General features: G+C 42.1%; 1 protein-coding gene across 4 annotated transcripts in view; it reads left to right on the plus strand.

Moving 5' to 3' along the window:
* Gdpd1 (glycerophosphodiester phosphodiesterase domain containing 1) overlaps positions 1–27,600 on the plus strand; it is a 33,988-nt gene extending 6,388 nt beyond the window's left edge. Inside the window, exons 3-11 of one of the 4 annotated variants that reach the window (XR_011373039.1) lie at positions 6,476–6,611; positions 9,542–9,587; positions 14,175–14,293; positions 15,258–15,347; positions 19,168–19,301; positions 23,199–23,258; positions 25,702–25,753; positions 26,153–27,349; positions 27,452–27,598. Coding sequence is in view for 2 of the 4 variants with exons in the window: in XM_070027032.1 (XP_069883133.1) it covers positions 6,476–6,611; positions 9,542–9,587; positions 14,175–14,293; positions 15,258–15,347; positions 19,168–19,301; positions 23,199–23,258; positions 25,702–25,753; positions 26,153–26,275 (760 nt within the window). In the remaining 2 variants the exon portion in view is untranslated. Of the gene's footprint in view, positions 1–6,475; positions 6,612–9,541; positions 9,588–14,174; positions 14,294–15,257; positions 15,348–19,167; positions 19,302–20,155; positions 20,230–23,198; positions 23,259–25,701; positions 25,754–26,152 lie in introns of those variants that run through there. The other 3 variants (XR_011373040.1, XM_070027032.1, XM_070027033.1) reach the window with 3 other exon arrangements.
* Positions 27,601–27,875: the final 275 nt, after the last annotated feature.

A 27,875-nucleotide genomic window follows, 5' to 3' on the forward strand; every position in this document is an offset into this window, starting at 1 on the left:
CACACACACACACACACACACACACACACACACACACACACACACACACACACACACACACACACACACACACACACACAAAAACACACACAAAAATTGCTTTTTTAATTTACTTAGTTTGAAGTGTTACATAGAGTGTACATAGAGCTCCTGTTATGGAGAAACTAGATCAGATTTTTGATTTCCAAAGCTGAACGAAGACATCAGTAACAAGGGACATACTGTGCATAATGCTAATTAGTCTTGGAGAGAAAGAGAAAATGAAACAACTGCTCCACTGACTGCTGTTTATGAATAGGATTGTGTGTCTTTGTACTCGGTAATTTTTGTACAGATCTGAACCTGCACTCCTATTTTCTTCTTGCAATCTTCATGAGTATCATTCTGATTTTTAATAAGCTAAGCTATTTTTTCAATTTATAATTGATTAATGTTTTGTATAAATGTCTTTTAGAGCACTGTGCTGAAAAGCCACAGGAGAAACAGGAGTGAAAGCTGATTCATATCATTGCTCTTTGTCTTAGAGTCAATGATTATCATTAGTCTGAAAAACAAAACAGAGAATATGAAAAAATCCAATGGAAAACATTGCCTGTTCATACTTAGTAAACAAAATATTTTCTCATAATTTTGAGCCTTTTATTTTTTAGAGATAGAAGTCTTGCCCAGGATGGTGGTTCATACCTATAATCCCAGTTCAGGAAGTGAAGGCAAGAGGATCATGAGTTTGAAGCCATCCAGTGTGGGCAAAGTTAATTAGACTACCTATACCTTGAAAACAAACAAAATACAAAAGGACTGGGTGCTTGGCTCACGTAATAGAACACTTTGCCTAACAGGGCCTGGGTTCAATCCCCAGTGTAACAAATTAAAAAAAGAGAGAGGATCTTATTATGTTATTCAGATTGGACTGAGATTCCTGAGCACTTTGAAGCCAGCCTTATGTAGGTAATGGCGACTCCATAAATCAAGGAATTTTGTTTTCTTCCTTCACGTTATGAATATGACAGGAGTCTTTTTTTCCTCTCCTTTTTCTTAACTTTGTGATATATACAATGAATTCTTTTTTTTTGGGTCCGGTTGTGGGGCCTGAACTCTGGGCCTGGGCGCTGTCCCTCAGCTCTTCAGCTCAAGGCTAGCGCTCTACCACTTGAGCCATAGCACCACGTCCGGCTTTTTTTCTTTTTGCTTATGTGGTGCTGAGGAATCGAACCCAGGGCCTCAGGCATGCAAGGCAAGCACTCTACCACTGAGCCACCTTCCCAGCCCTACAATGAATTCTTGATTACATTCTCTCCCATGTCCTCCCTTCATTCCTCTACCCCTCTCCGCTTGGCCCAACTCCTCTGTTTGACATACCCATTTCCTCATGTTGATTTTCTTGGACTTTGATTTAGTCTTTCTCAAAGACTATACCATTTGGCCTGTCACTGGTGGCTCATGCCTATAATCCTAGCTACTCAGAAGGCTGAGATCTGAGGATCACAGTTCAAAGCCAGTGCAGGCAGGAAACTTCGAGAGACTCTTATCTCCAATAAACCACTCAGAAAACCCAAAGTGATGCTGTGGCTCACGTGATAGAGTGCTCGCCTTGAGCTGAAGAGCTGATGGACAGCACTCAGGCCCAGAGTTCAAGCCCCACAACCAACCAAAAAAAAAAAAAATACTATTTAAGCTCTCTGTAGAGTCTGTTGTATTTCAGTTAATTCATTTGTGACCATTTGCATACCACCCAACTTGTTTGCTTATAGAAGTATAGGTACAGGGCTGGGGAATTGGCTCAGTGGTAGAGTGTTTGCCTCGCATGCATGAGGCCCTGGGTTCGATTGCTCAGCACCACATAAGCATAAAAAAACTGGAAGTGTCATTGTAGCTCAAGTGGTAGGGCGCTAGCCTTGAGCTGAAGAGCTGAGGGACAGGGCCCAGGCCCAGAATTCAGTCCCACAACCAACCAGAAAAAAAAAAAAGAATTAAAGAATTATAGGTACATTCTATCCACCACAAATGAGGGAAAGCATGCAACCTTTGTTTCTCTTGGTCTGTCTTACTTCACATAATAAGATCTTTTTCCTTATAGTGGTACAATATCATTCTTCCTAACAGATGAGTAAAATCTGTTGTGTATATTTACCACATCTTCTTGATCATTCATCCATTGAGGGCCATCTGGGCTGATTCCATTGCAGCACTTGAAATAGTATTGCAAACAAACAAACAAACAAAAAAAGAGTAGTACTGCAACAAACATGATTGTGTTGGTGGCTTTACTGTAACCTTGTTTGTGTTCTATTGGTATATGCCCAGGAGTGGGATTGCTAGATCATAGGGTAGTTCTATGTTTACTTTTTTTTTAACTGCATTTTTTGCAGGGGGAGTGGTTACTGGGGATTGAACCCAGGATATTGCACTCGTTAGGCAAGTGCTTTGCAGTAAGCTACATCCCAGCCCTTTTTTTTAGTTTTTTTTGAGGATCCTCCATACTGCTTTCCAGAGTGGTTGAACAAGTTTAAACTTATATTCCCACAAACTAGAGTAATTACTTTGATACTAAGTTTCTCATCTGTAAAATAGAAACAATATAATCAACAACTGGGCTTTGGTGGCTCATGTCTATAATCCTAGCTACTCAGGAGGCTGAGATCTGAAGATTGTGGTTCAGAGCCAGCCCAGGCAGGAAAGTCTGAGTCTCATCTCCAGTTAACCACCAGAAACTGGTAGTGCCTGGTGCGGTGGCTCACTCCTGTAATCCTAACTACTCAGGAGGCTGGGTTCTGAGGATCACTGTTCAAAGCCAACCAGGATAGGAAAATCTGTGAGACTTTTTTTTTTTTTTGTCGGTTGTGGGGCTTGAACTCTGGGCCTGGGCGCTGTCCCTCAGCTCTTCAGCTCAAGGCGAGCGCTCTACCACTTGAGCTACAGCGCCACTTCCAGTTTGCTGGTGGTTTATTGGAGATAGGAGTCTCACAGTCTCTCCTGCCTGGGCTGGCTTTGAACCACGATCCTCAGATCTTAGCCTCCTGAGTAGCTAGGATTACAGGCGTGAACCACCAGCGCCCAGCACTTTTTTTTCTTTTTTTGGTCGGTCATGGGGCTTGAACTCTGGGCCTGGGCACTGTCCCCATGTTCTTCAGCTCAAGGATAATGCTCTACCACTTGAGCCACAGCACCACTTCGTTTTTCTAGTGGTTTATTGGAGATAAGAGTCTCATGGACTTTCCTTCCTGCCCAAGCTGGCTTTAAACCATGATCTCAGCCTCCTGGGTAGCTGGGATTATAGACATGAGCCACCGGATGCTAGCAATTCCATGAGACTCTTATCTCCAGTAAACTATCAGAAAACCAGAAGTAGTGCTGTGGTTTAAGTAGTAGAGTGCTAGCTTGAGCTGAAGAGCTCAGGGACAGCTCCCAGGCCTAGAGTTCAAGCCCCACAACCCACCAAAAAACAACAACAACAAAAAACCATATCTGGTCTTCCAGTCAAAAAAAACACATAGTATTATCTGTGAAAAAATTTAAAAGCCCGTGTCTGGTAGCATAAATGTAATTACACAGTATTTATACACATTTCTGGCCTCTCTTTCAATTTATATCTGTAAAGTTTATGATGATATTACATGAAATAGTTTCATACATGTTTTCTGAAACATACTCATTTCTCCTGACATACATTTAAGGAAAGGTGGGATTGCTGAGTTACAGGGTAAGCATGTGTTATTCCTTTTAAAATGATTATACCAAAGACTGGGAATGTACAGTGCTTTCTGAACTTGTCACTACTAAGTAAATTAATTAAGTAATTTTAAAAGATGTATATATGTTTTGTGTGTGTATGTGTGTGTGTGTGTGTGTGTGTGTGTGTGTGTGTGTGTGACAGAGAGAGAGAGGAGAGAGAGAAAGGTAGTCTTGAACTCTGGGCCTGGGTGCTTCCCTGAGCTCTTCAACTCGCTCTAATACTTGAGCCACAGCCTACTTCTGGTGTTTTGGTGGTTAATTGGAGATAAGAGTCTTCTGGAGCGGCTAGGAAGGTGGCTCAGTGGTAGAGTGCTTGCCTTGCATGCATGAGGCTGTGGGTTGGATTCCTCAGCACCACATAAGCAAAAAAGAAAAAAGCCAGAAGTGGTGCTGTGGTTCAAGTGGTAGAGCGCTAGCCTTGAGCTGAAGAGCTGAGGGATAGTGCCCAGGCCCAGAGTTCAGGCCCCACAACCGAATCCCTCCCCCCCCCCCCAAAAAAAAAAGAGTCGCCTGGACTTTTCTGCCTGGGCTGGCTTTGAACTGCGATCCTCATATCTCAGCCTCCTGAGTAACTAGGATTATAGGAGTGAGCCACTGGTGCCCAGCTTAAAAAGATATTTTACCAGTTTATACTTGCTCTAGCAATTTGTGAGTCTGACACTCAGTTGCTGACACTCAGTGTTATGTTTTATATTTCCCTCATGAGCTCTGATGCTGAACTTCTATTTATACATTTTATAGCCACTTGGAAATCTTTTTTTTTTTTGGGGGGGGGGTTTGGTTGTGGGCGTGAACTCGGCCTGGGCGCTGACCCTCAGCTCTTCAGCTCAAGGCTAGTGCTCTACCACTTGAGCCACAGCACCACTTTCAGCTTTTTTTTTCTGCTTATGTGGTACTGAGGAATCGAACCCAGGGCCTCACGCATGCAAGGCAAGTGCTCTACCACTGAGCCACCTTCCCAGCCCTGGAAATCTTTACTTGTGAGTTGTCTGTCCTGTTCAGTTTATTTATTTTTTAAAATTTTGTTGTACATTTATTTGAAAGGACATTTGAGAAAGAAGGAGATATAGCAATGAAGCATGCCACTTCTTGGAGTATACAGCATGAGTGAGAGATGTGCAGAGCTAGTATTATCACAGCTTGTGGATAAGGTAGAGTCATAAGCTAAATCACTCACCCGAGGAGATGGCAGAGGCTCCACTCTCTGTGCTCTCAAGTACACCCTGTTAGTAGTCATGAATTTGTTTTTTTGTGGTCAATACTTGGGCTTGAACTCAAGGCCTAAGTACTGTTCCTTAGCGTTTTTGCTGAAAGCTGGCACCTATCACTTGAGCCACAGCTCCACTTCTGGCTTTTTGTTAGTTAATTAGTGATAAGACTTTCTTTTCCAGGCTGGCTTCAAGCTGTGAGCCTCAGAAAACTGGAAATGGCACAGTGGCTCAAGTGGTAGAGCGCTAGCCTTGAGCTGAAGAGCTGAAGGACAGTGCCCAGGCCCAGAGTTCAGGCCCCACGACTGGACCCCGCCCCCCCCCAAAAAAAAGCAGATACACTCACAGAAATAAGGAGGCAGGGCCTGGGAAGGTGGCTCAGTGGTAGAGCGCTTGCCTTGAATGCATGAGGCCCTGGGTTCGATTCCTCAGCACCACATAAGAAAAAAGCCGGAAGGGGCGCTGTGGCGCAAGTGGTAGAGTGCTAGCCTTGAGCTGAAGAGCTGAGGGACAGCGCCCAGGCCAACTTCAAGCCCCATGATCGACCAAAAAGCAAAAGTTTTGTTTTATCATGCTAAGAGGTATATAACATAGCATATCCGTAACTGGCATCCAAATAATTTCTGTATTAGTATTCTTACTGTCTATATGGGGTTGCTAGAATTAAAGATAGCTGGTTGTTGGAAAAGAGTCAGTATTGAGGGGCTGGGAAGGTGGCTCAGTGATGGAGCGCTTACCTTGCATGCCTGAGGCCCTGGGTTCGATTCCACAGCACCAAATAAGCAAAAAGAAAAAAGCTGGAAGTGGCGCTGTGGCTCAGGTGGTAGAGCGCTAGCCTTGAGCCGAAGAGCTGAGGGACAGCGCCCAGGCCCAGAGTTCAGGCCCCACAACTGGACCCCCTCCCCCCCCAAAAAAAAGAGTCAGTATTGGGCTGGGAATGTGGCTTAATGGGATAGTGCTTGCCTAACATGCATGAAGCCCTGGGTCTGATTCCTCAGTACCACATACACAGAAAAAGCTGGAAGTGGCACTATGACTCAGGTTGTAGAGTGCTAGCCTTGAGCAAAAGAAGCTCAGGGACAGTGCCCAGACCTGGAGTTCAAGCCCCAGGACCAGCAAGAGGAAAAAAAAAAAAGAAAGGAGGCAATATGATTCACTTACCATAAGATTACTTAGGACATTTTTTTTCCATCAAGAAGTCATGACAGGGCTGGGAAGGCAGCTCAGTGGTAGAGTGTTTGCCTAGTATGCATAAGGCCCTGGGTTCGAATACTTAGCACCACATAAGCAGAAAAAGCTGGAAGTAGTGCTGTGGCTCAATTGGTAGAGTGCTAGCCTTGAGTTGAAGAGCTCAGGGACAGCCCAGGCCCAGAGTTCAGGCCTCACTACCGACCAAAAAGAAAGAAGTCATGACAAATGGTGTTTTGAGGAGCTATTTCAGTATTATGGAATATTTTGGATTTGTAACTGAATTATTACATGTATCAGATGTAATAATATACTTATGTTTCAGAATGTCATTCTCTGTTTCTTAGTGCAGTTACAATTGGAACTGATATGCTAGAACTGGACTGCCATATCACAAAAGATGAACAAGTTGTAGTGTCACATGATGAGAATCTAAAGAGATCGACTGGGGTCAATGTAAACATCTCTGATCTCAAGTATTGTGTAAGTAAAAATATATAATAAGCTAGTATCATTTTGTTTTGTTTTGTTTTGCTGCTCATGGAGTTTGCACTTGGCCTGAGCATTATCCCTGAGCTTTTGTGCTCAACACTAATGTTCTACCACTTCAGCCAGAGCTCTACTTCCAGCTTTTTGGTAGTTAATTGGAGATTAGAGTCTCGTGAGCCTTCTTGGGCTGGCTTCCAACCATAATCCTCAGATTTCAGCCTTCTGAGTAGCAAGGATTATAGGTGTGAGACACCAGTGCCTGGCTGTTACCGTGTGTGTGTGTGTGTGTGTGTGTGTGTGTGTGTGTGTGTGTGTGTGTGTGTGTGTGTGTGTGTGTGTGTGTGTGTGTGTGTCTGTGTGTCTGTGTGTGTGTGTGGTAATGGCTGTTATCGTGTGTGTGTGTGTGGGGGGGGTAATGGAGTTTGGACCCAAGACCTCACACTTGCTAGGCAAGTGCTAAACCACTTGAACCATGCTGCAAGCCCTTTGTGTTTTGTTATTTATTTTTCAGATAGGCTCTTACATTTTTTTTCCTGGGCTGGCATGGACTGTGATCCTCCTATTGAAGCCTCTTGGTTTCCATAGTTTTTTGTTTTGTTTTGTTTTTTGTTTTTTTTTGGGGGGTCCGGTCATGGGGCCTGAATTCTGGGCCTAGGTGCTGTACCTCATCTCTTCAGCTCAAGGCTAGGGCTCTACCACTTTAGCCACAGCGCCACTTCTGGCTTTTTTTCTTTTTTGGTTTCCATAGTTTTTGTCTTTTCCAGAATGTCATGAGCTTGGAGTAATACAGATTCCATGCTTATTCTTCATATTTTAAATCTCTTCACTTTTTACATGGGCATTGGCCCTCAGCTTTTTGGCTCAAAGCCAGTACTCTATTACTTGTGCCACACATCTACTTCCAGCTTTTTGCTTGAAAATTAGAGATAAAAGTCTCTAGAAGCCAGGTACAGGTAGTTCAACCCTATAATTCTAACTACTCAGGAGGCTGAGTGATTCAGTCACGATCTGAGGATAGCGATTCAAAGCCAGCCCGGGCAAGAAAGTCCATGAGACTCTTACTCCAATAAACCACCAGAAAACTGGAAGTGGCTCTGTGACTTAAGTGGTAGAATGCTAGCCTTGAGCTGAATACTGAGCAACAGCGCCCAGGCCCAGAGTTCAAGCCCCACAACTGACAAAAAAAAAAAAAAGAGTCTCTAGGAGCCAGCAACCTGTAGTTCATGCCTATAATCCTAGCTACTCAGGAAGCTGAGATCTGAGGATCATCATTCAAAGCCAGACTGGGCAGGAAAGTCCAGTTCTGGGAGACTCTTTTTTTTTTTTTTTTAATTGTGAAAATACTGTACAGAAGGGGTTACAATTACATGGGTCTGGGAGACTCTTATCTCCATTAAACCACCAGAAAAACAGGAGTAGAGCTGTGGCTCAGAGTGGGAGAGGGCTAGCCTTAAGCAAAAGAACTCAGGTCAGGGATAGCACCTAGGCCCTGAGTTTAAGCCCCAGGACCCACCAACCAAAACATTTTAAGTCTCTGGATTTGTTTCCAGAGCTAGCTTCAAACCATGGTCTTCAGATCTCAGCATTGTGAGTAAGATTATAGGCATAGGCAAGTGGTCCTCAGCTGATAGTTATTTTTAACTAATCTTCCACTATTAGATATTGGACAAAAGAAAGAATTACATCTTGTTTTACTGTGAATGTTATTAGTCATTATACCAAGTCTTGCTAACTTATAGGTCCAATTTTAATTAGCATTTATTTGGTTGTAAATATATATAAATATATTTGAAGATATTTCTGGAATTTGGAGGTATGATTCAAATAGTAGAGCACCAACCTTGAATGGAAGAGCCAAGTAAGAGTGCAAGGAGGGCTGGGAAGGTGGCTCAGTGGTAGAGCGCTTGCCTTGCATGCATGAGGCCCTGGGTTCGATTCCTCAGCACCACATAAGCAGAAAAAAAAAGCCGGAAGTGGTGCTGTGGCTCAAGTGGTAGAGCGCTAGCCTTGAGCTAGAGAGCTGAGGGACAGCGCCCAGGCCCAGAGTTCAGGCCCCATGACCGGACCAAAAAAAAAAAAAAGAGTGCGAGGACTTAGCCAGTACTGGTTATTTATGACTGTAATCCTAGCTACTCAGGAAGGAAGAGAATCACAGTTCAAAGCAAGTGCAAATATTTGAGTTCAAGCCCCAGCATTGCTTCCCTCCCGCAAATAAAAAAGTGTGGTTTTATTTCTGTATGGCTATTACTTTTTTTAAATTTAAATTGTCTATTACAGGCATATTTCTTATTCAAGTTTCTCATATTATTGAGAAATGGCCTGAATTAATTAACTAATTAATTAATTTAGGGGGCTGGTCTTGTGCCTTGAACTTAAGCCTGGGCCCTATCCTGAGCTTCTTTGGCTCAGGGCTAACATTTTGCCACTTCCTGCTTTCTGGTGACTAATTGGAGATTAGAGTCTCATACACTTTCCTGTCTAGTATGGCCTGGATCCTCCAGATCTCAGCTTCCTGAATAACTAGAATTATAGGAATGAGCCATGGCCCACCTGGCAGTTTTTGTTGTTGTTGTTGTTTTTAAGAAGCAAAATCTTATTTTGTCTTAATGCAAGATGTTAAAATATTTTATTTTAAAAAAAAATTTTTAGAGCCTTGGGCTGGTGGCTGATACCTTTAATCCTACTTCCTCAGGAGACTGAGATCTGAGTTCAAAGCCAGCCCAGGCAGGAAAGTCCATAAAACTCTTATCTCCAATAAACCACTAGAAAACCGGAAGTGGCACTGTGGCTCAAGTGGTAGAGCACTATCCTTGAGCTGAAGGGCTGACAGATAGCACCCATGCCCAGAGTTCAAGCCCCATGACCAACAAATATATATATATATTTTTTTGAGAGCTAACTATTTTATATCTTATCTTTTAAAGGAGCTCCCACCTTACCTTTGTAAACTGGATGTCCCATTTCAAAGAGGTAACATTTCTCATTTATTGCTTAAACACTGATAGTAAAGTATATTCATTTATGTTAAGAAGTGTGTGTGTGTGTGTGTGTGTGTGTGTGTGTGTGTGCGTGTGTGTTTTATTGTTAAGGTGATGTACAGAGGAGTCACAGTTACATAAGTAAGGTAATAAATACATTTCTTGTCAAACTTGTTACCCCCTCCCTCATTTTTCCTGTCTTCCTTCTTTTCTGCCCCGTACCCCCCTAAGTTGTTTGTTTGTTCGTTTTTGGGTCCGGTCATGGAACCTGAACTCTGGGCCTGGGTGCTGTCCCTCAGCTCTTCAGCTCAAGGCTAGCACTCTGCCACTTGAGCCACAGCGTCACTTCCGGCTTTTTTCTTTTTTGCTTATGTGGTGCTGAGGAATCGAACCCAGGGCCTCATGCATGCAAGGCAAGCGCTCTACTACTGAGCCACCTTCCCAGCCCCCCATGAGACTCTTTATCGCCAATAAACCACTAGAAAACCGGAAGTGGTGCTGTGGCTCAAGCAGTAGAGTGCTTGCCTTGAGCTGAAGAGCTCAGGGAAAGTGCCTAAGCCCAAAGTTCAAGCCCCACAACCGACAAAAAAAAAAAAGAAAACACATTTTTTATTTTAGTAGTTTATATTTATACCTGCCAAGGTTTCAAGGGAAGAAAACTCTTTTATATAGCCCTCATAAAGTCATAAAACTTTTGAATGTGAAGAGACCTTTGAGTTTAATCTAATCTTCTGTTATAAAAGAGGAAATGGAAGTCTAAAGATGGAAATCAGGCTAGGAACATGGCTTAGTGGTAGAGTGCTTGCCTAGCATGCACGAAGCCCTGTGTTCTATTCCCAGTACCACATAAACAGAAAAACTAGAAGTGGCTCTTGTGGTCAAGTGGTAGAACGCTAATCTTGAGCAAGAGAAACTCAGGGACAGAGTCAGGCCCTGAGATCAAGCTCCAGGATTGGCAAAAAAAAAAAAAAAAAAAAGATGGAAATCAACTTGGTCAAGGTCATACAACATGTAAATGACAGGGCTAGAATTTGAAACTAGGTTCCCCTTATAGGCCAGTGTCCAACTTCTTCAGTACAGTCCTTCCCTCTGGACCATCCATCCTTCATTGCTATTTATAATATACCCTTTGTGCTCTGGTTTTAGGTAACTGTGAAGAATATAAGCTTTTATTTAGGTTGCCTTTGGTCTTTAATTGATTTTAGATAAATCTCAAAGGAGAAGGTTACTGTACTTGAAACTGGTAAATATGAAGTACCATAAACACAACTCAGATGAGTCAGAAGGTTTATTCTGTTTTTTTTTTCTCTTTCTCCTATTCCCCTGCTCAGAATTCTTGTTTAGTTTTCTTTAAACTAAACTCCCTTAGGAGAATATGAATGTCAAGGCTTTTGCTCTCTTTGTGGTTGGCAACTTTATTGGAGAAGTAATTAAATGTTTTCTCTCTTTTTTTCTTTCCTTTCCTTTTTTCCTTTTTATTTTCTGTATCAGAGATAAAACTCAGAACATTGTACTTGCTAGGCAACACTCTATCACTTGTGCCACACCCCCAGTGACCTATATTACAGTCGTGTGTGGCTATGTGTGTGTCACTTAGCTGGTCCAAAGTTTGTTTGACCTTTCTCTCTCATTCTGTCTCTGTGTCTTGATCACTTGCTCGCTTTGGCTCGCTGGCTCACTGTGGCTTGGCTTTCTTTTTCTGGAACCTCTCTTGGGGTTTGGCCTGGGCACTATATAGAGCTTTTTTGTTCAAGATTAGCACATTTATCACTGGAACTATACTCCACTTCCAGCCTTTTGGAGATTAATTGGAGATAAGCATCTCTAGGGAGCCAAGTGCCCGTGGCTCGTGCTCACAGATCATGCCTGTAATCCTAGCTACACAGGAGGCTGAGATCTGAGGATTCTTGTTCTAAGCACCACTTCCAGCTTTTTTCTTTTTGCTTATGTGGTGCTGAGGAATCTAACCCAGGGCCTCAGGCATGCAAGGCAAGCGCTCTACCACTGAGCCACCTTCCCAGCCCGCCTTGAGACTCTTATCTCCAATTAACTACCAGAAAACTGGAAGTAGCACTGTGGCTCAAATGGTAGAACACTTGCCTTGAGCTGAAGAGCTCAGGGACAGCACCCAGGCCCAGAATTCAAGCCCCAGGACCCAAAAAAAAAAAAAGTCTTAAGGGCTTTACTGCCTGGGCTGGCTAGTTTCAAACTGTGAGAGCCATCCACTCCCAGCTTTGCGTGTGACATTTTTCTAAGTTGATCTTTTCATATAACTTGCTATTTCCCAATTGTAATTACTTTGACTATATTAGTTCTTCTATAGTTAGAACACAATAAAATTTCATTTAGCTAAAATTGCTTTGACCAAATGGAACTTGCTGCAGTGATGGCAAAGTTCTATTTTTGTTCTTAGTGGTATGTTGTAGCCAATAGCTACATGTCTTTTGAGTATTTGAAATGTGGCTACTGGGTTGGCAGAGTCCTGCTTAGCAAGTACAAGGTCCTCAAACCTGAGTACTGTCAAGAGAGGGAGGGAGAGAGGGAAGAAGGGAAGCAGGGAGGAAACTCAAGACCTGGGTGTTGTCCCTGAGCTCTTTTGCTCAAGGCTAGCACTCTATCACTTTGAGTCACTTCCAGTTTTTGAGGGGTTAATTAGAGATAAGAGTCTCATGACAACTTTTCTGCACAGGCTGGCTTCAAACTGCGATCCTCAGATCTCTGCCTATGGAGTAGCTAGGATTATAGGCATGAGCCACCAGCACCTGGATTTGTCCTTTCTTGACTTTTCTGGCCTCACCTAGAAACCCCACCCTTGGGTGATCCTTCCTGAAAGAGTAATACTCCTGGTGAAAGCCTCAAAGCTAAGCATCAGTCTAGAGCCACCAGTGCCTGGCCTACAATGTTTCTATAATATATATAGTATATTATGTGCCTGATTAAAGGCAAAGAAAAGAGTATGAAAGCCTGGTGGGGTGGTGCACATCTGCAATCTCAACTACTTGGGAAGTGGAGGCAACAGGATCATGAGTTTGAGACCAACCTAGGAAAATACCCTATCCAGACAAACTACTGCCGGGAGCTGTTGGCTAGACCTGTAAACCCAGCCAATCATCAAAATAAGTCAGGCGCCGGTGGCTCATTCCTGTAATCCTAGCAATTCAGGAGACAGAGATCTGAGGATCATGCCTCAAAGCCAGCCTGGACAGGAAAGTCGATGAATCTCTTATCTCCAATAAACCGCTAGAGAATAGGAAGTGGCACTGTGGGTCAAGTGGTAGGGCTCTTGCCTTGAGCTGGAGAACTGAGGGACAGTGCCCAGGCCCAGAGTTCAAGCCCCACAATTGACGAGAAAAAAAAAATCGTCAAAATAGGGCCAGGTACAATCACGCCTGAAATCTTATCCACTCAGGAGGATGAGATCCAGAGGATCACAGTTTGAGACCATCCTGATTTTTAAAGTTCAGAAGAGGGCTAGGAAAGTGGCTCAGTGGTAGAGTGCTTGCCTCTCATGTGTGAGGCCCTGGGTTTGATTCCTCAGCAACACATGAACGGAAAAAGGCAGAAGAGCACTGAGGTTCAAGTGGTAGAGCACTAGCCTTGAGCTGAAGAGCTCAGGAACAGCACATAGGTCCAGAGATCAAGCCCCAGGACCAAAGAAAAAAAAAGTTCACAAGATTCAGTCTCCAGCCAGGCGCTGGTGGCTCACGCCTGTAATCCTAGCTACTCAGGAGGCTGAGATCTGAAGATCTTAGTTCAAAGCCAGCCTGGGCAGGAGAGACCGTGAGACTCCTATCTCCAATAAACCACCAGAAAACCAGAAGTGGCGCTGTAGCTCAAGTGGTAGAGCGCTTGCCTTGAGCTGAAGAGCTGAGGGACAGCGCCCAGGTCCAGAGTTCAAGCCCCATGACCGACCAAAAAAAAAAAAAAAAAAAAAAGATTCAGTCTCCAAAATAATCAGCAAAAAGCAGAGCTGGAGTGGGGCACTAATGACTCATGTTTATAACCCTAGCTACTGAGGAGGCTGAGATCTGAGAAGCACAGCTTGTTTTTTGTTTTGTTTGCTAGTCCTGGGGCTTGAACTCAGGGCCTGGGCACAGTCCCTGAGCTTCTGTGGTCAAGGCTAGTACTCTACCACTTGAGCCACAGAGGCATTTCTGGCTTTTTCTGTTTATGTGATACTGAGGAATGGAACCCAGAGGCAAGCACTCTGCCACTAAGCCACATTCCCAGCCTCTTAGGATCACAGTTTGAAGCAGGTTCAAGTCCACCAGCACCCAAATAAATAGATAAAAGACCAGGTTAAAATCTATAGGCACAAAAAGAAAAAAGCCGGAAGTGGCGCTGTGGCTCAAGTGGTAGAGTGCTAGCCTTGAGCTGAAGAGCTGAGGGACAGCACCCAGGCCCAGAGTTCAGGCCCCACTACTGGACCCAAAAAAAAAAAATCTATAGGCACACTATATCAGAAATAAATTATGTCTCATTTTGTGGATGTTATATATTAATGAATGTATACTTTAATTTTTCTAATTATTAAAAAAGTTCTTTTTAAAAAGTTCTTTTAAAAATCTTGCCTTCTCAGCATGCCAATGTGAAGGAAAGGATACCCGAATTCCATTACTGGAGGAAGTTTTTGAAGCCTTTCCTAACACCCCCATTAACATCGATATCAAAGTCAACAACAATACGCTGATTAAGAAGGTACTCAAATCATTGCCTCCTCTTGGGCTTTGGCATCTTAGTTCACAAAGTGCTGTACAGATAGATTCTGTTCAATGAAATAGGATCCTCGGGATCAGCATTGTTTAAAATACTGCCCTAATAGAGGGCATTTTCCTCTAAGTAGAGTATTTCTTAGTATTTCTTAAGTGAGTTGACAGTTTTAGTCCCAGAAATATGCTCTTTTTTTTTTTTTGTCTGTCGGATATAGGGCTTGAACTCAGGCCTGGGCACCGTCCCTGAGCTCTTTTTCTCAAGGCGAACACTCTGCCACTTGAGCCACTACATCACTTCTGGCTTTTTCTGCTTATGTGGTGCTGAGGAATGGAGCCAGGGCCTCATGCATGCAAGGCAAGCACTCTACCATGGAGCCACCTTCCCAGCCCTTTTTTTTTTTTTCTTTTGGTTGGTCCTGGGTTTGAACTCTGGGCCTGGTTGCTGTCCCTCAGCTCTTCAGCTCAAGGCTAGTGCTCTACCACTTGAGCCACAGCACCACTTCTGGTTTTCTGGTAGTTTATTGAAGAGTCTCATAGACTTTCCTGCCTGAGCTGACTTAGAACCGTGATCCTCAGATCTCAGCCTCCTGAGTAGCTAGACTTATAGGCGTGAGCCACAAGCACCCGGCATTCAAAAAACTTTTGTGATGGTAAATGTAAATAATTTTGCATTAACTAAAATAATCTCAATTTATTTAGCAGTTTTTCCAAAGTTTTTTTACTGTCTATTGACATATAATAGATTGTAATCTGTTTTTAAAATAATGTGGTTGGAGTCATCGCTCTGGTGACACAGTGCCAGCCAATTTGATCATTAGCAAAAATGTCAAATACTGAGTTTGAGTACTAGTTTCAGACAACAGTAACTGAAATGAAATTAAATAAAATAAAATGTTACACATAGACTTACAAATGGGCATGTGCATAAAACTTTGAATTTTCACATATAGGTTTCAGAACTGGTGAAGCAGTATAAGCGAGAACAAATGACAGTGTGGGGTAATGCCAGTTATGAAATTGTAGACAAGTGCTACGAGGAGGTAAGCTTCCAGAACAATATCTTTGATGTTATATAGCTAGAAATCAGTCAAAATGGTATTTTTTAAAAAAAATCTTGTCTTTATAAACTTGCATATAAATGGAAACCAATTAGCCAGAAGTATACTTCTAAGATAATGGATTTAGACCTTGTAATTGAAATTCAGTATAATCAGACTAGTTCACAGAATGTTTTTCACATTCTAATATTGTTTGTCAACATTTTATGAGCATTAGAAGACAAAATAAGAGGGCTGGGAAGGTGGCTCAGTGGTAGAGCACTTGCCTTGCATGCCTGAGGCCCTGGGTTCGATTCCTCAGCACCACATAAGCAAAAAGAAAAAAGCCGGAAGTGGCGCTGTGGCTCAAGTGGTAGAGTGCTAGCCTTGAGCTGAAGAGCTGAGGGACAGCGCCCAGGCCCAGAGTTCAGGCCCCACGACCGGACACCCCCCCAAAAAAAAAGACAAAATAAGATACTATCTTATAATATCTATTTTTAAAAGGTAATTGAATTTTTTGTGTAATTTTGACTTAAAGTTGGTTTTGTTGTGGTTGTCATTGTCATTGATTGTGAGGCTTGAACTCAGCCCCTGGGCACTGTCCCTGAGCCTCTTTGTGTTCAAAACTAGTGCTATACCAATTGTACCAGCTCCACTTCTGTTTATTTTTTGTTTTGTTTTGTTGGGGGTTTTTTTTTGGCCAGTCCTGGAGCTTGAACTTAGGGCGAGCACTGTCCCTGAGCTTCCTTTTCTCAAAGCCAGCACTGTACCACTTGAGCCACAGTACCACTTCTGGCTTTTTCTGTTTATGTGGTACTGAGGAACTGAACTCAGGGCTTCATGCATGCTAGGCAAGCACTCTACCACTAAGCCACATTCTGGTTTTTTGAGTGGTTAATTAGAGATAAGAGTCTCATGGGAATTTTCTGCCAGACCTGGCTTTGAAAAATGATCCTTAGATCTCAGCCTCCTGAGTAGCTAAGATTACATGCATGATCTACCACCAGCCCCTGGCTGAATTAAAGTAGTTTCCCTGTCCACCAAACAGAGTTAATCAAATTAAGCCAAGAGTATGATGAGCTGGTAGTTCATAAAGCAAGACCATTCACTCACTGAAAATCTTCTGGTTGGAGGAAATAGGTCTATAAAAAATAACAAGATATTTTGAAAAAGTTCCATAAGCAAATTTAGTCAACAGAATTTGAAATTCAAATTGTTAAAAAAAACATCTTAAGCATTGGAGGCTTTGTTATTTTTTTTAGAACAAGGGTGATACCATGGTGCAGAAGAATTATCACAACACATGCAATAATTGTTTAATTATTTTAGGACAATCCTTCCTTCCCAGTAGAAGAAAAATCATCCTAGTTAGCACCATTACAATTCACAGTGCAACAGAGGCCCTTATAAAAACAGTTAAGTTTCATTTATGTGCAGAAGGTTCTGTGAGATCTCAGGTAATTTGTACAAAAAGGAGTAAACAATGGGCTAGGGATACAGCTTAGTTATAGATCCCTTGTAGATCTTATGCCCAAAGCCCCGACTTTTCCATAACTTATCGTTGTCTAATGGTACTTTCTATTTTATCACAAGCAAGATAATCTATTGGAGGCCTCATCATGTCTCATTATCATCACAAAGATTTTCATGTGAAAAGTAACTAAGGGTGGGGTTTTAAAACATTTTCCTAGGGCTGGGAAGGTGGCTCAGTGGTAGAGTGCTTGTCTTGCATGCATGAGGCCCTGGGTTCGATTCCTCAGCACCACATATGCAAAACAAAAAAAGCCAGAAGTGGCACTGTGGCTCAAGTGGCAGAGCACTAGCCTTGAGCTGAAGAGCTGAGGGAAAGTGCCCAGGCCCAGAGTTCAGGCCCCATGACCGGACCCAAAAAAAAAAATAAATAAACATTTTTCTAGTAAGCACAAAGCCCTGAGTTCAGTGGCCCATACTGCCAAAAATTTCTGCGTATCAGATGCTTATGGCTCATGCCTGTAATCCTATTCATTTTCTCAGTCAGGAAACTCCTACCTGTAATAAACTAGTCAGAAAAAGGAAGTAGCACTGTGGTTCAAGTGGTAGAGTGCTAGTATTGAGCAAAAGAAGCTCAGGGGCAGTGCCCAGAACCAGAGTTAAAGCCCCAAGACCGACATAAAAAAAAAAAAATTGCTAGTGGCTCATGTCTATAATCCTAGTTACTCAGGAGGATCTCAAGAGTAGCTAAGTCTGAGGATCTCAGTTCAAAGCCAGCTTGGGCAGGAAAGTTTATGAGAGTTGTCTCCAATGAACAACCAAATCTTCAGTTAACAGCCAAAAAGCCAGAAGTGGAGCTATGGCTGAAGAGGTAGAATGCTAGCTAGCCTTGAGCACAAAAGCTCAGGGACAGCAATCAGGCCTTGAGTTAAACTCCTAGGACTAGCCAAAACAAAAAACAAAAAACAAAGAACAAAAAACCAGACACCAGTGTCTCATGAATATAATCCTAGCTATTCCAAAGTCAACCCAGGAAGAAAAGTCCAAGATGCTCTTTTTTTTTTTTTTCCCAAGATACTCATCTCCAATAAAACCACCAGAAAACTAGAAGTGGCGCTGTGGCTCAAGTGATTGAGTGCTTGTCTTGAGCTGAAGAGCTCAATGGACAGTGCCCAGGCCCAGAGTTCAAGCGCTATGACCTACCAAAAAAAAAAAAAGCCAGAAGTAGAGCTATGGCTCAAGTGGTACAGTGCTGACCTTGAGGACAAAAGGTCAAAGACAATACTCAGACCCTTATTTCAGGCCCTAGGACTGGCACATGAATGCACACACACACACACACACACACACACACACTAATATAAATAAATAAATAATGAATAAGGATACTATATGTATTAGAAAGGATTTAAAAAAAACACCTGGATACCTGGATTTCTTGTAAGTTTACTATTGGGAAATGTAAAACAGTACAGCCTCTGAGGGCTCAGATTTTTAGAAGTGCACACAAAGTTTCTGCTTATATTTTATATTTGATCCATCCATTACATAGCTGAAAGATGACTGTTTACAACAGTATTGATGTGTATCTATATATCTGTGGACTCACATTTATATCTTTTTTTTTTTTTTTTTTTTTTTTTTTTTGTCGGTCGTGGGGCTTGAACTACTGGGCCTGGGCTTTGTCCCTCAGCTCTTCAGCTCAAGGCGAGCGCTCTACCACTTGAGCTACAGCACCACTTCCGGTTTTCTGGTGGTGTATTGGAGATAAGAGTCTCACGGTCTGTCTTGCCCGGGCTGGCTTTGAACCGCGATCCTCAGATCTCAGCCTCCTGAGTAGCTAGGATTACAGGCGTGAGCCACCAGCGCCCGGCCATTTATATCTTTTTATCTGTCTATCTTATTTATCTTTTTTAGTACAGGTTAGAACTCAGGGACTTGCATTTGCCAGGCACACCTCTAGACCCAGCTACATATATTTTAAACAATCATTGAATATTCAATAAACAGATTATTGAGTATTTTATATATTAGTCTCTTAATTTTGTTCTGTATGTTTAGTCTATAGTTAGTAATTCTGTGGTCAACATGCAGAGTGCTATTGTGAAAGCAGAGGGAAGGGAATAGAGAAACTTTAGTAGCATTAATTATATAACAAAGCTCCCAGGTAGAGCCATTCTTATATATTATGGATTAGCCATTTCTAAGTCATTTATTCTAAAGGGATAATCATAATTCAGAGAATGCTTACAATAGATAACAAAATACAGTCTTCTGAAATCTTGAGGCTTATTAAAAGAATCCTCTTTGAGTAGTTGTTGTAAATTAACATGTGGTATTGTTTGTCTTCTAGAATTCAGATATTCCTATACTCTTCAGTCTGCAACGTGTTCTGCTCATCCTTGGCCTTTTCTTCACTGGCCTCTTGCCATTTGTGCCCATTCGAGAACAGTTTTTTGAAATCCCAATGCCCTCTATTCTACTGAAGTAAGTGATTATCCAGTTTTTGCCAATTATCAATTGCAGAAGAACAAAGATAAAGACTTGTTAATAGTTAATATCAATATTGGTAACGTTTGTCTGTTTTGTGCTGGGGATTGGACCCAGGACCTTTTACATGCTAAGCATGCACCCTATCATACTGTGCCCTAAGTCTTTGCTAAGGTTTGGATGTGGTTTATCTCATCTGAAAATCATGTTTGGGCTTAGTACTCAGGGATAACAGTGTTGAGTAGTAGCGCAACCTTTTAATAGGCCACAAGTTCCTTAAGAGAGATCAGATTAAGCCTTTCAGGAGGGAGGGAGTTCTTAGTATTCCCTTGATTTTCTAGATTATGTATACCTTTCTTCTTCTGCATATGCCCACTGCCCCAAGAAAGCCCTTACAAGAAGCAAACCACCTATCAATGCTATACTTTTGGACTTCTAGAACTGTGAGACAAATGAACTACTCTCCCCCTCTTTTTATCTATTTTTATTTTTTTCCAGTCCTAGGGTTTGAACTCAAGGCCTCTTTGTGCTCAAGGCTAGCACTCTACCACTTGAGCCACAGCACCATTTCTGGCTTTTTCTGAATAGATTATTGGAGATAAGACTCCCAAGGACTTTCCTGCTCTGGCTGGCTTTGAACTGTGATTCTCATATCTCTCAGCTCTCTCCTGAGTAGCCAGGATTACAGGCATGAGCCACCAGTGCCTGGTTCCTCACACACACCTCTTTTTTGTAGTATGGAGTATTGAACCCACTGTCTTGAGATACTAGTCGAGCCCTCTACCACTTCAGCCAGGCTCCCACTCATTTTGTTTGTTTTGTTTAATTTTGCTTGTTTGTTTTTGAGACAGGATCTTACTTTGCTCATGTTGGCTTCACACTCAAGATCCTCCTGCCTCCACCTTTGAAGTAGCTTGGATTACAGGTATATGCCACTACCCTTGGCTATAAAACTCTTTTCTTTGTAAATCACCTAGCCAAGCCAGGCATCATGACATGTACCCTTATAATCTAAGCACTCTGGAAGCTTAGACAGGAAGGTTACTGGTTTGAGGCTGGCCTAGGCTACATACTATAGACAACCTAGGCTTCATAGAAAAACCCTGTCTCAAACCAGCTCCTCACTCGAGGCTGAAGCTCTACCACTTGAGCCACAGCTCTGCTTCTGATAGGCTGAAGAGTCTCACAGACTTTCCTGCCCAGGCTGACTCTGGTGACCCTCAGGTCTGAGCCTCTGAGTAGCTAGGATTAAGAGCCAATCAACTTTAAAAGCATAGGCTTAGTTGGGTGCTGGTGGCACAGGCCTGTAATCCTAGCTACTCAGGCTGAGGTCTGCGGATCAAGGTTCAAAACCAGCCAGGGTAGGAATGTCTTAAATGACTTGTATCTCCAATTAACCACCAAACAGCCAGAAGGAGAGCTGTGGCTCAAATGGTAGAGTAGCCTTGAGCATAAAAGTTCAAGGACAGAACCCCCACTTGAGTTCAAGCCCCAGGACTGGCACACACAAAAAAGTATAGGGCTGGGCTGGGAATGTGGGTCAGTAGTAGAGTGCTTGCTTAACATGCATGAAGCCCCGGGTTCAACTCTTTAGTACCACATAAACAGAAAAAGCTGGAAGTGGCACCGTGGCTCAAGTGGTAGAGCCCTAGCCTTGAGCTGAAGAACTCAGGGATATGGGGCTGGGAAGATGGCTCAGTGGTAGAGTGCTTGCCTTGCATGCCTGAGGCCCTGGGTTCGATTCCTCAGCACCACATAAGCAAAAAGAAAAAAGCCGGAAGTGGCGCTGTGGCTCAAGTGGTAGAGCGCTAGCCTTGAGCTGAAGAGCTGAGGGACAGTGCCCAGGCCCATAGATCAGGCCCCACGACCGGACCCAAAAAAAAAAAAAAAAAAAAGAACTCAGGGATAGTACCCAGCCCCAGAGTTGAAGCCCCATGGTTAGCAAAAACAAAACAAAACAAAATAAGGTATAGGGCTAGTTCTTCAAATGTTAAACGGGAAAGAAAAACAAGTGGCAGGTTTTATGGCCCATACCTGCAATCCCAACACCCAAGAAACTGAGGCAGGGGATAATGAGTTCAAAGTCATTGTGGCCTATATAGCAAGACCCTTTTTCAAAAAGAAAACTATGCATAAGAGCCGGAGCTGGTGGCTCACGCCTGTAATCCTAGCTACTCAGGAGGCTGAGATCTGAGGATCGAGGTTCAGCCGGGGCAGGGAAGTTCCTGAGACTCTTATCTCCAATTAACCCCCCCCCCTTGAAAACTGGAAGTGGTGTTGTGGCTCAAGCGGTAGAACACCCAAGCCCAGAGTTCAAGCCCCACGACCAACAAAAAAAAAAAAAGGAAAATTATGCATAACTAATGTAAGCTAATTAAAAAAAGAAAATTAAAATTATAAAACCAACATTAAAAACATGAATTAAACTGTACACTAGTGGCTAACACCTGTAATCCTAGCTACTCAGTAGGCTGACATCTAAGGATCACAGTTTGAAGCCAGCTTGGGCAGAAAAGTCCTTGAGACTCCATCTCCAATTAACTAGCAAAAATGCTGGACTGGGCTGGGAAGATGGCTCAGTGGTAGAACGCTTGCCTTGCATGCCTGAGGCCCTGGGTTCGATTCCTCAGCACCACATAAGCAAAAAGAAAAAAGCCGGAAGTGGCGCTGTGGCTCAAGTGGTAGAGCGCTAGCCTTGAGCTGAAGAGCTGAGGGACAGCGCCCAGGCCCAGAGTTCAGGCCCCACGACCGGACCCAAAAAAAAAAAAAATGCTGGACTAAGCTGGTAGCTCATGTTTGTAATCATAGCTGTTCCGGAGGCTGAGATTTGAGGACCACTGTTTGAAGGCAGCCCATGTAGGAAATTTGTGCGACTCTTATATCTAATTAACCAGCAAAAATCCAGAAGTGGAGCTATGGCTCAAGTGGTAGAGTGCCAGCCTTGTGCGATAAACTAAGGGACGGTGTCAAGGCCCTTTGTATAAGCCCCAGGACCAGCATACACATGTACACACCCACACAACAAAAGTTAGACTAGAGATGTGGCTCAAGTGGTAGTGTGCTAGCTGTGAGCAAACAAACAAAAATGCTGCTGGGTGCTGGTGGTTCACACCTGTAATCCTAACTACTTAGGAGGCTAAATTTTGAGGATCGAGGTTCAAAGCCAGGCAAGTCCTTGAGACTCTTATCTCCAATTAACCACCAGAAAACCAGAAGTGGCACTGTGGCTCCAGGTGGTTGAATGCTAGCCTTGAGCAAAAATGCTCAGAGATACTGCCCCAGGCCTTGAATTCAAGCTCCTTGACAACAAAAACAAAAAGCTGAGTTAGAGCCCAAAGTCCTAAGTACAAGCAGTATCAGTACAAGCATTATCTGTACAGGCAGTATCAGTGTTTTTATTCCATAGTACAGTTTGATTGGGTCTTTAAATATATCACATAATTAATTATATCAGACAAAACAGAAGAAAGAAGTATTTTCCAAAAGAAAGAGATAAGACATGGCTGAAGAAGTGACTCAAATGGTAGCAATCTAGAGATTCTCTGTTCAAACCCTGCCTCACTAAAAGAAAAAAGAGGGGGGGGAGGGGGGGAGCCGGGCGGGGAGAGAGAGACAGAAACAGAGACAGGGAAAGAGACAGAGATAACAGAGTGCAAGGAACCTGGTCTCAGGAACATTAATTCTTTATTTTTTTTTTTTTACCCTTGAATAGTGTTAGCAAAGAGTTAGCTTCAGGTGGGTAGAAATAGCTAAATTTATATGATTTTCATCCCTTTGCAAGAGGCTTTAGAGAATATCCTATAATCAGGTACTGTTTTCATTTTGAACTTGTCTTACCATATTGATACATTTCTGTGTTTCTAATTTGTAATTCAAACTTTTATCTTACCTTAGGCTAAAAGAACCACATACCATGTCCAGAAGTCAAAAGTTTGTCATCTGGCTTTCCGATGTGTAAGCATTTTAAATTTCTTAAAATACAAGTTTCTGCTGTAGCTATTTTCAGTGCTACATTTTACTTTAGTGCAAGCTTTCCACATGTCACTTGTAAGAAGGACTTGTTGGGCACCTACTATGTAAGCAAATATGTGTGAATCATTTTAGATGAGCATAATTACTAGTCACAAAACCATAGAGGAATTTCAATATATAACCTTATCCAGCTTCATGAGAAAACTGAGCACCCATTCACCCACTTAAATGGCTTACTTGGGATTATGTAGCTACTTAGTATCAAAATTGCAATAAATAACATTCCCTCTTACCTATTTGCTGCTTCCACTAAGCCCAAGGTCAAAATCGCCATGAGAAGTTTGTATGGAAGTACAACATATGTAAAAGTATATGTTCCCCACTAACACATTTCTGTGTATGTGTGTGTACACATGTGTGTGCATGTGCGCACGTGCCAGTGCACACGTGCCAGTACTGAGGCTTGAACTCAGGGCTTAGGCTCTATTTCTTAGCTTTTTCCTCAACACTGGAGTTCTGCCTCTTAAGCCACAGCTCCACTTCTGGCTTTTTGGTAGTTAATTGGAGATAACAGTTGCAGAAACTTTCTTGCCTGGGCTGGCTTTGAATTGTGATCCTTAGATCTCAGCCTCCTGAGTAGCTAAGATTATAGGTGTGAGCCACCAGCACCCAGCTAGGACCTAGCATTTTTAATTGGTAGTGAAAATGTATAATTTCTAGTAATGTTCTAATAGACAAAAGTGAATTCAAATAATGTATATAACTTTCCAATATAATTTGCTCCCATTTTACTTGTGATTTGTCATTAAAAGCACACTTAGAAGTTAGTTATTTGAAATCGAAAAAGATATTGATTTGGACTATTGAAATAATTGAGAATATAGTTCCTAAGATAGCTAACAAAAGACTAATCCAGTATGCAATGTTGTTTTTTTTGTTTGTTTGTTTTTTTGGTTGGTCCTGAGGCTTGAACTCAAGGCCTGGTACTGTCCCTGAGCTACTTTGCTCAAGGCTAACACTCTACCACTTAAGCCCCGGTGCCACTTCCTGGCTTTTTCTGCTTATGTGGTACTAAGGAATCAAGCCCAGGGCTTCATGTATGTGAGGCAATCATCTACCACAAAGCCACATTCCCAGCCCCACTATGATGTTCTTGAACTTGATCTGAATTTCCTGTCTTACTGAATGTGGAAAGGTAGTAGCTCATACTTTCTGGCTATTCCTCATATTATGGCTCCAGCAGGGAAAGTGAGGAGCCACTTCTTCATCTAATTGTTTTGAGAATAGGTCTCCTGAGGCTCTTCGAGCAATATGAGGAGAGGAGGTTCTGGTTGTCCAACAGCCAGTCATTAAAGTAGATTGAAGAGATAGGATATAAATTCTAGCTACCAGTAATTCCAGGTTCTTGGGAAGGTGGAGAGAGGAAGACTGACATTGAGGCCAGTCTAGGAAAAAATGTTAGGAAGACCGTGTCGCAACAAACAACTGGGCATAGTGGTACACACCTATAATTTCAGCTACAAAGAGGTACAGATAAAAGACAGTCCAAGCCCGGAGCCAATGGCTCAGGCTGTAATCCTAGCTACTCAGGAGGCTGAGATCTGAGGATCACGGTTCAAAGCCAGCCCGGGCAAGGAAAGTCCGTGAGACTCTTATCTCCAATAAACCACTAGAAAACTGGAAGTGGCGCTGTGGCTCAAGCAGTAGAGTGCTTGCCTTGAGTTGAAGAGCTGAGGGACAGCGCCCAGGCCCAGAGCTCAAGCCCCTTGACGGACAAAAAAAAAAACCACCAGAAAACCAGAAGTGTTACTGTGGCTCAAGTGGTAGAGTGCTAGTCTATAGCTGAAGAGATAAGGGACAGCCCCCAGGCCCAGGATTCAAGCCCCATGACCTTCAAAAAAAAAAAGATTTTGGTCCAAGCCAGCCTGGGCAAAAAAGTACAAGACCCTATTTGAAAAACAACTGAAGCAAAAAGGGTAGGGGTCCAGGATTGTGGAGTGCTTACCTAGCCAGCATGAGGTCAAACCCAAGTAATACAAACAAAGGTACAAAATCATCCACAGCAGTCATTATTTGTGGTCTTTTTTTTTGGGGGGGGGGGGGGTTGGTCATAGGGCCTGAACTCTCTAGGCCTTGGCGCTGTGCAGCTCAAGGCTAGCACTCTACCACTTGAGCCACAGCGCCACTTCCAGCTTTTTCTGCTTATGTGGTACTGAGGAATCAAACCCAGGAGCTCATTCATGCAAGGCAAGCACTTTACCACTGAGCCACCTTCCAAGCCCCTATTTGTGGTCTTTGCTTATATTACTGAAGTACTGGGAGTGAATATAACTAGGAATCACTAAACTCTAATATAGTTGAAGACTAATTTTAATCCTTAGTTGGAACAAATAAATACTTGAATCTGTTCTGCTTTTTTTTCTAGCTTATTAATGAGGAAAGCTTTATTTGACCACCTCACTGCGAGAGGCATTCAAGTAAGTTTCTGGAATGCTGAGTTTTAGAAACAGGATAGCTTACCAGTTAACACAAGTCAAAATGCAGAAGCTTTAAACTGATACTGCTGCATTACTGACACAAATGAGGACCTTAAGCTCTGTCTTACTCTTAGCAGTGCATCATTAGCATTTCTACACTTCCTCTTACTACTGGGTCCAGTGCCATAGGCAAAAGAGTAGAACAATGTGTATCTAATAAAAACTGGAGTTTTTCAAAGAGTTGGATAAAAAATTAAAATATAAAAAAGCTTAGTGATTTCTTAAAATGGAAACTTTGATCGTTAGTTCTAAATATGATGAGATTATAGTGGATAAATGCTATAAAATGTATTTCTATTTAACGTATCTTTTCATATTTCTCATGACCCCAATTTTCAGGTATATGTTTGGGTATTAAATGATGAACAAGAGTACAAACGAGCTTTTGATTTGGGAGCTACTGGAGTGATGACAGACTATCCAACAAAGCTTAAGGATTTTTTAAATAACTTTTCAGCCTAGGAACAGATACTCAGAAGTATCTTGAAAAGACCTAAGAAAAATATGTCACCATCACTTCTTAAAGATACTTCCAGAATGGTAAAAGGTTTAATCAGTTAAGTTTTTATTACCTCATTTTTAAGTCTGAAGGAGAACGTAGAAATTGTACGTTGTCTATTTATTTTAAACAGTATGGCATACTTTATAAATCAGTTAGAAAGATAACAGTTATGTTAGTAAAAGATTATTGATCAAGATGTCTCTATATGATGCAGTATTCTACTGTGATACGTGATTCTGAAATCAAAGACTTGGATAAATTTGGCAATTGTTCTCACTGGAATAAGATCAGCTATTTTAGTAAAATAAAATTATTGAAGGCCATTAAAACTGTTTTACATTTCTTTAAAATGTCTAGGTATTTCTTAGTTAAAGGGGAAAATATGACTAAAGAAGAACTTGAAAATCAATGTTGTAGTTATACGGCAAGTTAATATGTTGTTAATAGAAGGTAAGCAAAGAAGTCACTGAGACCAGAGCTAGGGATGGTGATACATGTCTATATCCCAGCTTTCAGAAGGTTGAAGCAGGAAGATCATGAGTGTGAGGCCAGTTTGAGACTGTTGCAAAAAGAAAGAACAGAAAAAAGAAAAATACCTGAAAGCTTATTACTTGATCAGAAATAAAACCTGTAGACTGAATTAGATTTCTCATTCAGTGTTGTTAATGGGTATATTCTATGTGAAGTCTTTTTCAGGTGTGAAACAATGTGACTGTGTCTATTTTTTATGCATTAAAAATAGACCTTTTAACTGTAAATTAAGGTAAAAATCTAAGTAGTCATGTTTCTATGTTTCCACTAAAGAAATGTAAGATTTTCATTTTTTGGCCTTGACTTGACTGAGCCTACATCTAGATTTTTAAATAATGTTTCAAATCTTAATAATCACATTAAACTGCTAAAAGTGTCTGTCATTGTTTCTAGCACTTAGGGTATGAACCACCTGTTTCTGACCTTTAAGAACATGTTCATCTGAATATTAAGTAGAAACAGAATTTCCCAGAACATTACACATCATTTTCTCAGCTTTTCTGGTATGACTTCATATAAATTTGTTTCCAGTCTTTTTGACTGGTTTTCATGGTCTCAGATGGAGAGATAAAGATAATCTGGAATAATAAATGTCTTTTGCCTAGATTATATCTCTCATTTGGAATTTGCCAGCTGTACAGCTATGAAGGATGACCATATTTTCATCTGTTCCTGGATAGCATAGATATCATTTGTTCTGTTGTTTAAACTGAAATAAAGTTTTCCAAGAACAAAATAAGGGTCCTTGATTCTTTTTATAGTTGCAACTTGAAATATATCTTAAAGACTTTTTGTAAGCCGGGCACCGGTGGCTCATGCCTGTAATCCTAGCTACTCAGGAGGCTGAGATCTGAGGATTGCAGTTCAAAGCCAGCCTGGGGAGGAAAGTACGTGAGACTCTTATCTCCAATAAAACCAGTAGAAAACTGGAAGTGGCACTGTGGCTCAAGCGGTAGAGCGCTTGCCTTGAGCTGAAGAATGCAGGGATAGCACCCAAGCCCAGAGTTCAAGCCCCACGACTGACAAGAC

Source organism: Dipodomys merriami, unplaced genomic scaffold (genome assembly GCF_024711535.1).
Source record: "Dipodomys merriami isolate MVZ:Mamm:240054 unplaced genomic scaffold, mDipMer1.0.p SCAF_19, whole genome shotgun sequence".
Lineage (NCBI taxonomy): Eukaryota > Metazoa > Chordata > Mammalia > Rodentia > Heteromyidae > Dipodomys > Dipodomys merriami.